Source organism: Primulina huaijiensis, chromosome 14, assembly GCF_012295235.1.
Source record: "Primulina huaijiensis isolate GDHJ02 chromosome 14, ASM1229523v2, whole genome shotgun sequence".
NCBI classification, from domain to species: Eukaryota; Viridiplantae; Streptophyta; class Magnoliopsida; order Lamiales; family Gesneriaceae; genus Primulina; species Primulina huaijiensis.
Genome location: NC_133319.1, coordinates 3747282 through 3760401, shown reverse-complemented (window position 1 = coordinate 3760401; position 13120 = coordinate 3747282). Strand labels below are relative to the sequence as shown.

General features: G+C 35.4%; 2 protein-coding genes across 12 annotated transcripts; both read left to right on the top strand.

The window, feature by feature from the left end:
* The first annotated feature begins 1179 nt into the window (after window positions 1–1179).
* On the top strand, window positions 1180–6481 carry LOC140957342 (telomere repeat-binding protein 5-like). 10 transcript variants are annotated; one of them, XM_073414554.1, is made up of 11 exons: window positions 1180–1599; window positions 2669–2790; window positions 3153–3250; window positions 3350–4145; window positions 4229–4435; window positions 4514–4576; window positions 4673–4752; window positions 4846–5090; window positions 5182–5499; window positions 5816–5879; window positions 6092–6481. In XM_073414554.1, the coding sequence occupies exons 3-11, from the start codon at window positions 3170–3172 to the stop codon at window positions 6272–6274; spliced, it is 2037 nt and encodes a 678-aa protein (XP_073270655.1). In that variant the 5' UTR covers window positions 1180–1599; window positions 2669–2790; window positions 3153–3169; the 3' UTR covers window positions 6275–6481. The 10 variants fall into 10 exon arrangements, with proteins under 10 accessions (XP_073270655.1, XP_073270656.1, XP_073270654.1 ...); XM_073414555.1 differs by lacking the exon at window positions 2669–2790 and adding an exon at window positions 1799–1849; XM_073414553.1 differs by lacking the exon at window positions 2669–2790 and adding an exon at window positions 1799–1864.
* Window positions 6482–9592: 3111 nt separating this feature from the next.
* On the top strand, window positions 9593–12999 carry LOC140957000 (scarecrow-like protein 14). Of its 2 annotated transcripts, none has more exons than XM_073414031.1 (2): window positions 9593–9896; window positions 10499–12999. In XM_073414031.1, the coding sequence occupies exon 2, from the start codon at window positions 10513–10515 to the stop codon at window positions 12748–12750; it is 2238 nt and encodes a 745-aa protein (XP_073270132.1). In that variant the 5' UTR covers window positions 9593–9896; window positions 10499–10512; the 3' UTR covers window positions 12751–12999. The 2 variants fall into 2 exon arrangements, with proteins under 2 accessions (XP_073270132.1, XP_073270133.1); XM_073414032.1 differs by lacking the exon at window positions 9593–9896 and adding an exon at window positions 9913–10023.
* Window positions 13000–13120: the final 121 nt, after the last annotated feature.

Genomic DNA, 13120 nt, shown 5'->3' with positions numbered 1-13120 from the left:
AGCCACGTCGGCTGATCTTTCAACTGACGTGGCACTTGATGTCGAACTGTCAATACGTGGAAAGTTTGCTTTGACTTCACATATTAAATGACCATATTATCCCTCTGAAAATAAATAGTTTTAAATTATTGATGTTAGATCTCATGTGTGGTGCTGTGTCGAATCTTTGCTAGTCAGCCGAAACATGTGTAGTGTTAATAAGTTTATTAATTTATAGTTAATATATAGTTAGTTGTATTTTAAAGCTACATTTATATTATAAAATTTGAAATAAAATAATGAGTAATATAATACATTTTAGATAAATTAGAGATATATTGAAATCACATATAATTTATAATTTATGTGATATTTATAAAGTAATCGTATTTGAGTAGGTCTCTTGTGAGACGTCTCACAAATCTTTATCTGTGAGACGGGTCAACTTTACCGATATTCACAATAAAAAGTGATATTCTTAGCATAAAAAGTAATACTTTTTCATGGATGACCCAAATAAGATATCTGTCTCACAAAATCCGATCCGTGAGACCACCTCACACAAGTTTTTGCCATCCTATTTTTGTTAAAGAATTGAAATGCCACTTTTGAACAATTAAAATGAGATAAAAGAAAGAATGGGAAGAATGTGGATTTCGATCAAAATCGCCACGGGCCGTTCATTTGTGTCATTGGAATATTCTTAAATTCCTTAATTTATCCCATTAATTTATGTTATTTATCTAGGAATAGAAATTGTCTCCAACTTTTATTATCACCACATTTTCTTTTTTACTCCATGGTCCATATTATGATCAACTCAAGAAACCAGTACCAAACAGTTAATAATATTATGAATTTTTACAAATGAAATATTTATAACTATAGTTGTGGTAGTTAACGACGTACACGCGTTGTATTTATATAATTGTTATGCTTTTTTAAAAAATTAGATTTTAATACATAAAAATGTGAGATGATATGTGAATTTTTTTTAAATAAATTGTGGATAATACATTCTGATGAAGGCATCAGCTGAGATGATAATACATAAAAACTATTTTATTTGTAAATATATGTTTCAAACTCTGATGTTTCAATGATAAATTCTTGAAGATTTTCAAAGTATTTATGACAAGCTATTTGATTTATGTCCGTTGGAAGTACTTACTTGTGTTTTATGGTTTTGGGTATGGAGAATTTATCTGCTAAGTTTGAGTAAAACCGGAGATACTTTTTGGCTAAGCATGATTTTGGTGAGTTTTAAGCCAAAGCTTTTGCAAATAGAAACCTCCTAGCAACTCGGATTTTCAACCAACCTTAAAAGTTTACTAAAATTCCCTCGCTTGCCTTGGTGACCCAACGTTCTTCTCGGTTGTGTAAAGGAGACAAGGCCACGAGATTCTCATCTCTCTCCACGTGGCACTATCCCAATTCGTATTTGTCCCACAAAAGAACAGGTCTTCAGGCAGTTTCTTTACCGCAACCCTCTGTAGCCAGTGAAGTTACCGATAGGCCCGGTGACAGGGGTCAATTATATAAGAGTTGGGGTTTAAGCAATGGTATGGGGTGTGGTTTTCACAGGGTTTTGGCCATATATCGTTCTCATGTCTCACAGAGGTAAGAAAAAAAAAAACTGGGGGTGTAAAACAGAGGGAATTTATTTCTCGGGCTTTTCTGGAGTTTTTTTTTCTCTTTAGATTGCGAAATGGGCTAGAGTTTTTGGGTCATACGAATGGGAATTTTTGATTCTTTTGTTGTTTAGATTAGAAATCTCGGGAAAAAGTTTGATCTTGCATCTTTGTGGGTATGATTTCAGGGAAATCCTGAAGGGTTTTGTTTTCTGAAGGAAAATTTGCTGGAATCTATGGTTGGTTCTTTGAATGTGAGATGATCTAATTCTCGGTGGTCCTTTGATCTGTATTTTGGTAAAGTTGACGACTTTGGTTCAAAAGTGAATCTTTCGTGAGTGAAAGAAAGTTATAACTTATTTGGTTTATTATTTTTCAATGATCCATGTTTTGAATTTCATCTTTCACGTTCGATCTGTGATTTTTTCGTGCAAAGTGTCTTTTATCTTGGTTTGGATGATAAGGTGCCGAAATCTCGAAGGATGGTTAAGATCCAACAATAATAAGTTACTGACACTATTATAAAATAAACAGTTGGTTTGGGCTCATCTTTGAAGCATTTGCACGCTTGATAATTCTTGAAAATTCACTGATATATGAAATAATCGTGCATTTGTGGTTTAAGATGATGTTTCAAAAATCATTTTTACCGTGGTTTTCTTGAGGGCTTTTTTCTATTTATTGTCTGTCCTACAAAATGTATTTCCGCTCTGTAGTTGACGATGCCTGAAGCCTAGTCGAGCGAGATAACCCTAGTCAGACGAGAAGAACCCTTTCCCGCCCTAGTCCAAGAACGACTTGGGCTCTTTCCAGGGCATCAATGGTGAAAAGAGTTAATGATTTAGTATTTAATATAAAAGCAATGCTTTTTTATGCATCGTGTCTACTTTCTTGGATTATTAACTGCTGCGTTGGTGTGCAAAAGGTTTAAACTTTGGATGAATTTCATCATCTAAATTTATTGTGATCTCGAGGAGTTAATTTACTTTCTGCATTTGCATATTTTCTATATTTTCAGAGGTCCTGATGTGTACTAATATTGAAATGGATTTCAATAGGTACACTGTTAGATTTGTGGGAAATTTCGAGCACTACTGTTTTGCAGTTATATCTCTTGTTGAAAATTTCTGGGCGGTTTTCATCGATCGTGACATTATTCAGCCCTTGTAGTGTTCTCAATGTGGGTCATCGTTATTCAAACATAAGTTTTACGAGAAATCCAAGAAACAATAATTGTTTACGCAAGACTCCATGCTGATGCAACCGACCAAATCTCGCTCTATTTTCAGTGAATTTTAGATGTCAAAATTTAATTCACTTTCTTACCCGCAATTTTTTAGATTTCCCTTTCATTATTAGATGTCAAAAGTTAATCCACCCATGTCGCTTCTGTTGGTCATTTCCGAGTTATACGACACAAATTTTCATATTGACACGCAGTGATCTCGTTGCTGATGATGGTCTGTTGGCAGGTTTATTGTAATTTGCAGTACTTAAACAATATTACAACTAACAGCACTCCTTGTTTGATGGATTGTCCAGGCTATGGTTTTTGAGTTATGGTGTTGCAAAAGAGGTTAGAATATGGTTTTAATGGCTATCAGGTGCCTCCTATGCCTCGAGCTACCCGATCAATCAGAGTAATTTTTGCTGTTCATGCTTTTATTATCATTTCTTCCTATGTCTCATGGCTAATGGAAAATGGTTTATGTCCATTTATTCATCATCCCTTGTCTTAGAGGAGGCGCTCATTTGAGAGAAAAGCCAATGGCAGCCAAATGTGTGCATTTGATCTATTGGCTACTGTAGCTGGCAAGTTGCTCTCTGAAGGGGAAAATTCTTCTCCATCTGTGGATTCTTTTTCTCGAAAGGAGCAACTGGCACTTGTGCAAGATTCTGTTGGGAAACAAGATAAGAACGAAGAGAAGCTGTTGGAAGGAAAGTCGTGTGATCAAGATTGCTATGAGAGGAGCTTTATTTTCACTGATATTGTCACAGAGAATCCCATTTCAGATTTTCAATCGAACAAACCTGAATGTGCTCAAAAAGGTGCAATCTCGAGGCCTAACTGCTCAGGAAAAGTTGATTCTGCTGAACATTTGGTTAACGATGATTGCAAGCTACGACTTGGAATTTTCACTCTTGCGAATCTTGTCTCGTCTGGTTGTCGATTCTCTTCTAATAGTGGATTGGATGATGAAAGTAGGAAAGCTAGGAATTTCCCAGTAACAAATCAGTCTGATATGCTTGATTCGCAGCATCTACCCCCCAGATTAGTTAGTTCAGTTGATAGTGTAAAGTTTCAATTGTGCAGAGACCACTCTCCCAGTGGTTCTGTTCCTGTTATTCGGGAAAATGTAAAGTTAATTACTAGAGATGATGACGAGAATTCTTCTGCGTGCACTGAAACAAGCACCAGAATTAAAAAGTTTAGGCCAGCACTTCGTGTCAGCAACATTGAAGGTCGGAAGTTACTAACATCTAAACCTTGTGAAGTAGCACCAAATGTGAAGAATGATGACCGATATAGTGCTGGTGAGCTGCTTCTATATCATCCGTTATTTTATATGGTGATAATGATTGTACGGCATATTGAATTTGGTGTATCATGCCTACAGTTACGGAAAGATGCAATTATATTAACCGGAAGAGAATTATTAAACACCAAAGTTCCTTAAGGGATTATCCTTTCAAGAAGAGGAAGTTTTATGACTTTAACTTGGCGTCTAATTCTGATGAAGGCATCAGCTGTGATAGAACGTGTGTCGTTTCTGAAAATGGCACAACTAATAGTGCATTGGGTTCTCGTCCAAATCTTCGAAGGGGTAAATATTTACTTGTGGATTATGCTTGGATAGTTGGATGTGATTGGCGATAGATTAATTAATCAATGCTATATGCAGTGATCAAAACTCCTACTTTCTCATCCAGCAAACGTGCATCTTTTCTCTCTCAGAACCCCCAAGGTAAGAGAACTTTTCATGGAGTAAATTGATTTTTTTTCCTCGGCCCGGGCTTCGTATTTGAAGATGTTCTCATTTGGAATGTCTCATTTGACTCAGTGAAACTTAAGATCAAATCATTTAGGGTCCCAGATATATTTATTGAAATACCAGAAACGGCAACCATTGGTTCCCTTAAGGTATTTGAACTTCAAGTCACGGACTATTCTAGCTGATTGTTCTGGTTACAATAAGCTTGTTGGTTTATTTTCGGCTTTAATAATATCCCGCAGAAAACGGTTATGAAGGCAGTGAATGCAATATTAGGCGGCGGGCTACAAGTTGGAGTGCTTCTTCAGGGCAAGAAGATTCGAGATGATACCAAAACTTTATCGCAGACCGGAATTTCTCATGATAACAAGATGGATACATTGGGTTTTACTCTTGAGCCAAACCACTCGTTTGCCCCATCATCACAGCTATGTCCGGACGATCATCCATGCCAACTTCTGCACAACAGTCCTCAACCACTGGCAAGGTATTCTTTCCAGTATACTGGGATTCTTGAAGATTATATTTCTGCATCTGTCTCGTCTTTTGTCTCACAGTTTAACTTGGTGCACTTGCAGGTACCCTTCGAGTCCCAATGTCCCTCGAAGTGCTATCCGAAGAGGGAATCTTGATAGCCCACCAGGTCTCTCAGGAAATAATTTCAATAGTCTAGAAGAAAGTGATCATGATTCGGCCCCTGATTCGTCATTAAAGATACCTGGTGCACAATCAAAAGCACTTGTTCCTGTACCTTCGATGGAACCAGATGCATTGGCCGTGATTCCTCTGAGGAAATGTAAGAGGTCTGATTCTGCACAGCGCCGTATCCGCAGACCTTTCACTGTTTCTGAAGTAGAAGCTCTAGTTCATGCTGTTGAGAAACTTGGAACGGGACGGTATGTCTGGTGAAACTCTACGCTAAAACTATATGATAAAGGGTATGGTGATATATGCTTGCTGAAACATATGGGAACCATTAGATGATGATAATTTCACCTAATGCATCAATTTTTTGGCTTCCGTGATTATATTGTTTGTCGGGGAGCCATACTCGCCCCAGACTTGCATGTAGTGGCTTCTTATGTGACACAAGGATTGAGTTATGGTACTTGTTTTATAGTTTAAAAGATTTTGAGTTGCGCATCGGTTATGTCTTTAAGAAATATAGTGATTCGATTACATATGTTCACTGTTAATGTAATCTTACGGCAGATGGCGGGATGTTAAGCTGAGAGCGTTTGATACTGCTAAACATAGAACATACGTAGATTTGAAGGTACGAATATCGAATCTGCAACAGTTTCTTCTTATATGTATGCCTCTCGTTCTTGTGTTGCTTTTGACGCATTTCTTGGTTGCTAGCCATGCAAGAATACCCGGAAATCATATTTTATGCCACGGTCCCATATAAAAACACATATTTACCGTTTGAATTCTCAAGTGGTCATATTCTGCAGTGAATTCTGAATAACTGCTCTTGTATTTCAGGACAAGTGGAAAACATTGGTTCACACAGCGAGAATTTCACCGCAACAAAGGCGAGGCGAGCCTGTGCCACAGGAACTCCTGGATCGAGTCTTGACTGCACACGCTTACTGGTCGCAGCAGCACCTAAAATCGAGCTCCATCCTGACATTCTTATCTGAAAATAGTCGCTGTACAAACCCCTAATCATACTGGGAAAGGTCAAATTAGTGGTTTTAGCTTATAGATATAGTTTCACTAGGTAAATATATTGTGACAAAAGGGCAGTCATTTGTTAGTTTGTATGTAATATTTGTGATTAATTTGGCTTGATTTGTATCTGAAATAAGTGGCTCCAGGCTGCTTCCTCAATTCTTTGGATCTAGAACTTTTCTATTTAATTCAAGTATTTTTTTTAAACCAATGATTTGTTTGATTGATTTGATGTACATAATTATTATAATCAAAAGAAAGAAACAGGCAAATCCAAATACTTTGTTTCTGGTTTAAAATAAAGTTAATTTTATTATTATTATTTTAAATTCAAATTTGAGTTGAATTGTTGATAAAAATTAATAAAAGACATATTTTCTTAAATAGATTTCACACAATTATTATAATCAATTTTGATCTTCAATTAAATTAATTTACCAAAATAAATTTTTTTATCATATCAAATTACAAAGATATCTCATATCCTTTTAACCATATTCATCATCAATTTCTTCATCTCAAACTCTCTATTTTATTATATCATCAATTCTGTGCGTACGGAGGCGGCCGTGAAGCACATCAATCATATTTCTTTAAACAAGTATGAATTTTCTTTCTTTTTTCCACTTTATTTTTACGCAAAAAAAATTGATTTTATATTGATATTACTGTGTACGTAGGTATATGACTATGACAAACCAATTCTGTTATCAATTTTGTTTATGTCAAATCATTAGAATATTACCTATAATTGATTGCTCTAATTTTGATTTTAATTTTTTTAAATATTTGACTTGATTATTGTCATGAATTTTTGATAATTTGTAGGTTTAATTTTTTTAATCATGAATATTTTGAAGTTGAAATAAATAGATGATTTGTGATTCATTGCAGTTGAGGAAGTATAATTACAAATACAAGTGATTTTTTTTATTTTAAATGAGCAACAATCGTAATTAAAATATTATAATATTGGTGCTTTTGTATGCACTAATTCAAACTAACAATTCATAATTTTATTAAAATATGTTTATTGATATAAGTAAGGAGTATTAAAAAAATTAATATATTTTAAATTAAATAAAACAGAACAAATGTTAAATAAACTCTTAAAAAGAAATAACAGATAATTAAACAAATGAATAACGAAAATGAAATATGTGTGTCCATAGAAAAAAGAGCATTTTAGGATATTTTTTAATTATATAAGACATAATACAAAATGTGTAATAAAAAAATCATTGTTAAAATTATGAGTATGTCTTTTTTCTTGAAAAAACTCGGAACCATTAAGTAATGTAAGATACACACAAAATCTGTGTATTTTACCCATTATGAGAATTTTGTAAAATGACATTGTTCAAACTTTGGTTTTGAAAATAAATATCTTCAATTATATTTGAGTATACAAAAAATACACTTGAGAGAGTTATTTTTCAGAAACGAAATTCGAACAATATTATTTTGATAACCATCCACGCAATAGATATATGATTTCGTGTGTATGGATTTATTTGACCATATAGTTGATCCAATGACCATAAAGATGTCATATTTGTTTTCGCGTAGACTGACGCATTGTATCACATGAAAAAAATGTTTTTGATACTGTTCGTATGTGTTTAAAATGTATTGTGGTGTATGGAGCAAGTGTAAAAATAAAAGAAACTTAAAATTGTTTCATGAAGTTTCAAGTCAGTCGGAATTGAAGTGTGAAGTCTCTTTCAGTGGAAGAAAATTTGAATAAAATTCAATGTAATGATTATGACTCAGATGATCAATTGGAAAAAATTCATATTCTTCGGATCCGTTGCTGCTTTTGGTACTTTATATAATTTGTCTAAACAAATTATTATTCACGTGTTTAGACAAGTCCACAGGAATAATATATATATATATTCTTGGAATCTTTGTCTCACTATTAAAACAGGAGCCTAATTTCATCTTCTTTGTGTCGGAAGTATAAATATTTCCAAATAATTTGTATTTTGAAAATATTATTCCTATTTTAATGAGGAAAATAACTATTTCATCTAGGAATTATAAACAGTAAATCGAGTCAATGATAAGTCTTTTATTCGCAAGATGAAATTGCTCGTATAACAGTATTGTACGTTGACGACAATCGTCTATAACATACAACGACTTCGAATCAAGAGATTGTAGCACAACAAGTCTTGATTACAGCGAACGAGATATGCACAACTTTCAAGCAAAAAAGCGAACGAGAAGATAATGCAGCAAAGATGCAAGAGCACAAGTGTGAGCAATACAGATGGAGGAATTATTTATAGTAGTCCACCGGTTGCGTAGAAGGAGCACAACCTTTTGTATACAAACACAACTTTCTGTGAATGGCCAAGGGATGTACTGGATCAAACGCAGCCTTCTGGATGGACGCAATGTTCTGGACGGATGCACTATTTGATCCCAACAAAGACGAACGCTCAGTTTGGTCCGAACCGAACATTTTCTGTGACACAGCCTATCAGCGTCTTCCCCTTTCTAAAAATTTCTGGTATCCTTTGGGGCCCAAACTCTTAGCTCAAACTTGTAGCTAATAAAGAAGACTATTTTTGGCACATTTTTCAATATGAGACAACTCCCACTTTATTTCATTCACTGCTTACTATTTATCATTTCTACTATGATGGATTAGACCTTGGATCTGTCACATATAAATTTCGATAATTTGTTTTCTTACTTTAAATTTAGCAGTAGATATATTTTACATATGCGATGCGTGTATGTTTATAAATTTAATGCATAGTATAATTTTATTTTTATACAAATTATATTGTATTGATATAATCTTTTCTTTTATCAAAATTTTTCAAATGTTTTTTCTTATAATAATACTAGATAAATATAATATGTTTTTAAAATCTTTGAATATTAAAAACTAATATGGTGTATTGTTAATAAGATTAAAAGTGTTTTAAAAAATTGAAAAAAAAAACAATTTAAATATTGAAGGTGGTTATTTATATAATTAAAGATATTTTCAAATAAAAATGAATCAATTATGCTATGTTATTCCTTTACCGAAAATAGATAATAGATTATGGTTCAGATAATTAATTGAGTAAGTTTCTTATGAGACGGTCTCACGAATCTTTATACGAGTCAATCCTATCGATATTTACAATAAAAAGTAATACTCTTAGCATAAAAAGTAATACTTTTTCATGGATGATCCAAATAAAAGATCCGTCTCACAAAATACGACACATGAAACCGTCTCACACAAATTTTTGCCTAATTTATTTTCTTCTAGGTTTGAAAAGGTTGCAAAGTCAACATCATGGCCAGGAACTGGATCAAAAAATGAAGATGATAAGATTTGACCAAATGATGTGCGAGTGGTTGGGTGCATCTGTTCTCCTTCATCGAAGCTTCAACTTCACCTTGGAGAAAAAGCAAACATTTTTCTTTTTCTTTTTCTTTTTATTAGGTTCTTGTTTATTTATTAATTCTATATAATCTCTGAGAGACATACTTTCACTACCTATTTCCTCAACTTTGCCAAATAAACTCAGTCAGTCTCGCGCGCTGTACCCCTACTGCAGATTTGTTAACTTTTCCCACCACCATTTATTTCATAAAAAAATCTGAGGTACGCGTTTAACTCCTGTTTTTGTTGTGGGTATGTCTCGGTTAGATTGTTTACTTTTTTATGTAATTTTTATGAACACCTTTTTGAAGATTGTATTTGTTTATAATCTGTTACCACAGAAAACTTGGTGAGCCGTGTTCTTTAATTTTATTTTCTTTTGGTTTTGTATTATCATACCTTGTGATTTGATTTTCCTGTGCTATCTTCTTTGTCAAAATGTCCAAATATGAGGATTTTTTTTAATGGAGAAGCGAGTTTTAAACATGTATTTTACGGTTTTTGTCAAGTTGGATTGTGTGCAAAGTGTGCGAGGTAATTTTCTTCGTGTGCTTTCGGGTTTTTTCAAAGAATTTTGGTGTTTTTTTTGGTAGAGTAAAGACTCTGTCTTGCGGGGTTGGTGTGGAAATAGTTCTTTTAGGAACCGCTTGGTGCGGAGGATAGACGGATGATAACGTGAGTTCCATCTGATTTTTAGTTTAGAAGATTTTGAGAATTTCAATTTTACTTGATAACCAGTTTGATTTTCCTCCCCTTTTATTTGTCCTGTGAAACAAGTTACTTTAGTTTGACTCACTCAGGGATGATGTGTTATTTGAAAATAGAAATTTCGGGGGTCATGGAATACCAATTCAGTGGACTAAACGACCCTATAAATGGATTGAAATTCGACGATGAAGATTTCTTATACACTCGTGAGCAATCTGCACACTCAATCAATGAGCTTAAGCGTGAATCTCTGGACCTTGATGTCCTGGATATTCCTTTCCTTCCATTAAGCCCGAACTCTTTAAACTTCGTTCCATCATCAACTTCAAGCTATGATGCAGAGTCTCCAGACGATCAAAATTCAGATCCGGTTCTAAAGTTCCTCAACCAAATACTGATAGAAGAGAACATGGAAGAAAAGCCGAGTATGTTTCATGATCCTCTAGCTCTACAAGCTACCGAGAAATCCCTGTATGAAATTCTTGGGCAAAAACACCCTGTTGAGAACGTGGTTGATCAAACTTCGGATAGCCCTGAAAGCTTTTTCGGGAGTTCTAGTGAGAATACAAGCAGTAGTAATGGCGGTAGTTATTCCATTGATTCTCAATGGATTGTTGATCCTGGTGATTATAATTCATCATTTGAACCGACTTATCTTCTTGATTTGTTATCCAATTCATCCAAGCAAGTCGGATCACAGCTGTCATATTCTGAGCTCTACGGTGTCAATGATAATGCAAACTTCCAGGCGAACCTTTCTGAAGGAACGGGTGTATTTCCGAGTATGATTAGCAATAGCGAGTCGATCTTGCAGTTCAAGAGAGGACATGAAGAAGCTAGTAAGTTCCTACCGACTGAAAATCAGTTGATAATTGATTTGGAGCAATATGAGTTACCACAAAAAGCAGAAATCATCTCACTTGATTCTGTGGAAAAGGTAGAAGAAGACCAGACTTTGCAGTTGCATAATGGTTCGAGGGGACGCAAGCATCAGCATCGAGATGATAGTGATTCTGAAAATGTTGAGAGAAGCAGAAAACAATCAGCTAATTACAAAGAAGATGTTGAGTTGTCTGAGATGTTCGACAGAGTTCTGCTTTTCCGTGATGGTTGTTGCGATACCAATGCTAATTTTCCAAGTCCAGTGGACACAACAAGTCAACAAGCTTTTCTGCCAAATGGATCAACTGGTGGAAGAACTCGTGCAAAGAAAAATGAGAAAAAACGGGAAACAGTTGATTTGAGGACCCTTTTGATCAACTGTGCGCAGGCTGTGGCTTCTGATGATCGTAGGACAGCGTACGAGCAACTAAAACAGATCAAGAATCACTCTTCTAATACGGGCGATGTGTATCAAAGGTTGGCTACTGTATTCGCCTCTGGACTCGAGGCACGCCTGGCAGGCACTGGGACCGAGCTGTATGCTTCCCTTGCTCGCAAGAAGATTACGGCTGTTCAGAAGTTAAAAGCCTATCAGGTTTATCTTGAAGCATCTCCATTCAAGAAAACATGCATTATCTTAGCAAATAAGATGATTGGATCGGTGGCATCAGAAGCAAATACACTGCATATCATAGATTTAGGCATTCTTTACGGTTTCCAGTGGCCTATTCTCATCCAACATCTATCACAAAGACCTGGTGGGCCTCCTAAGTTGCGGATAACCGGAATTGAGCTTCCACAACCCGGTTTCAGACCGGAAGAACTAATAGAAGAGACGGGGTCCCGCTTGAAAAAGTATTGTGAACGTTTTGGAGTGCCGTTTGAGTACCAAGCCATAGCAATACAGAATTGGGAGGCAATCAAAATCGAAGACTTGAAAATTAGAAGTGGTGAGGTTCTTGCAGTGAACTGTCTGTTTCGGTTTGGTAGATTGCTTGATGAAACCGTGGTGGACAACAGTCCAAGGGATGCAGTTCTCAACTTGATTAGGAATTTGAAACCAAATATTTTTGTCAATGCCGTATCTAATGGATCATATAGTTCCCCATTTTTTGTCACGCGTTTCAGGGAGGCTCTTTTCCATTATTCTGCTTTATTCGATATGTTTGACTCTACCTTACCTCGCGATAATCCAGAGAGAATAAATTTTGAACAAGATTTTTCTGGCCGTGAAGTAATAAATGTCATTGCATGCGAGGGAGCAGAGAGGGTGGAGAGACCTGAGACGTACAAGCAGTGGCAAGTACGCCATTTAAGGGCTGGTTTCAAACCACTCCCCTTGAAACAAGAGATTATGAAGAAACTGAAGCATAAGGTTGCAGCGGGTTATCATAAAGATTTCCTATGTGATGAAGATGGAAATTGGATGTTACAGGGATGGAAAGGCCGGATCATGTATGCGATCTCGTGCTGGATCCCTGCCTAGAATTTTCAAGAAAATCAAAAGGTGAAGATCCTGGTTCTCTACTCTTTGGTAAGATGACGAGGGTGTTAAGAGTTCATTAACATGGCCTAGTTGTGTTTTTTTACTAGATTTTGTATTGTTCAAGTACTTCGGATATTGATTGTGAATGTATATCATTGAACTGGTGACTTTTAACCTTAGTATACATTGTTGGATAAGACAGTTTAATGTATTGTATTGTAGTGTGGAATCCTAAAAGAAATTTTTTTAGCCGCACATGGCTTGGGCTGACCTCTCAGAGCTTGTTCCTATCCCCAAGGAAGCTGTACTTTGAGTGCAGTGAGGTGCATACATATACATATTGGTAAATATCTGGAACCTTTGGTCCATT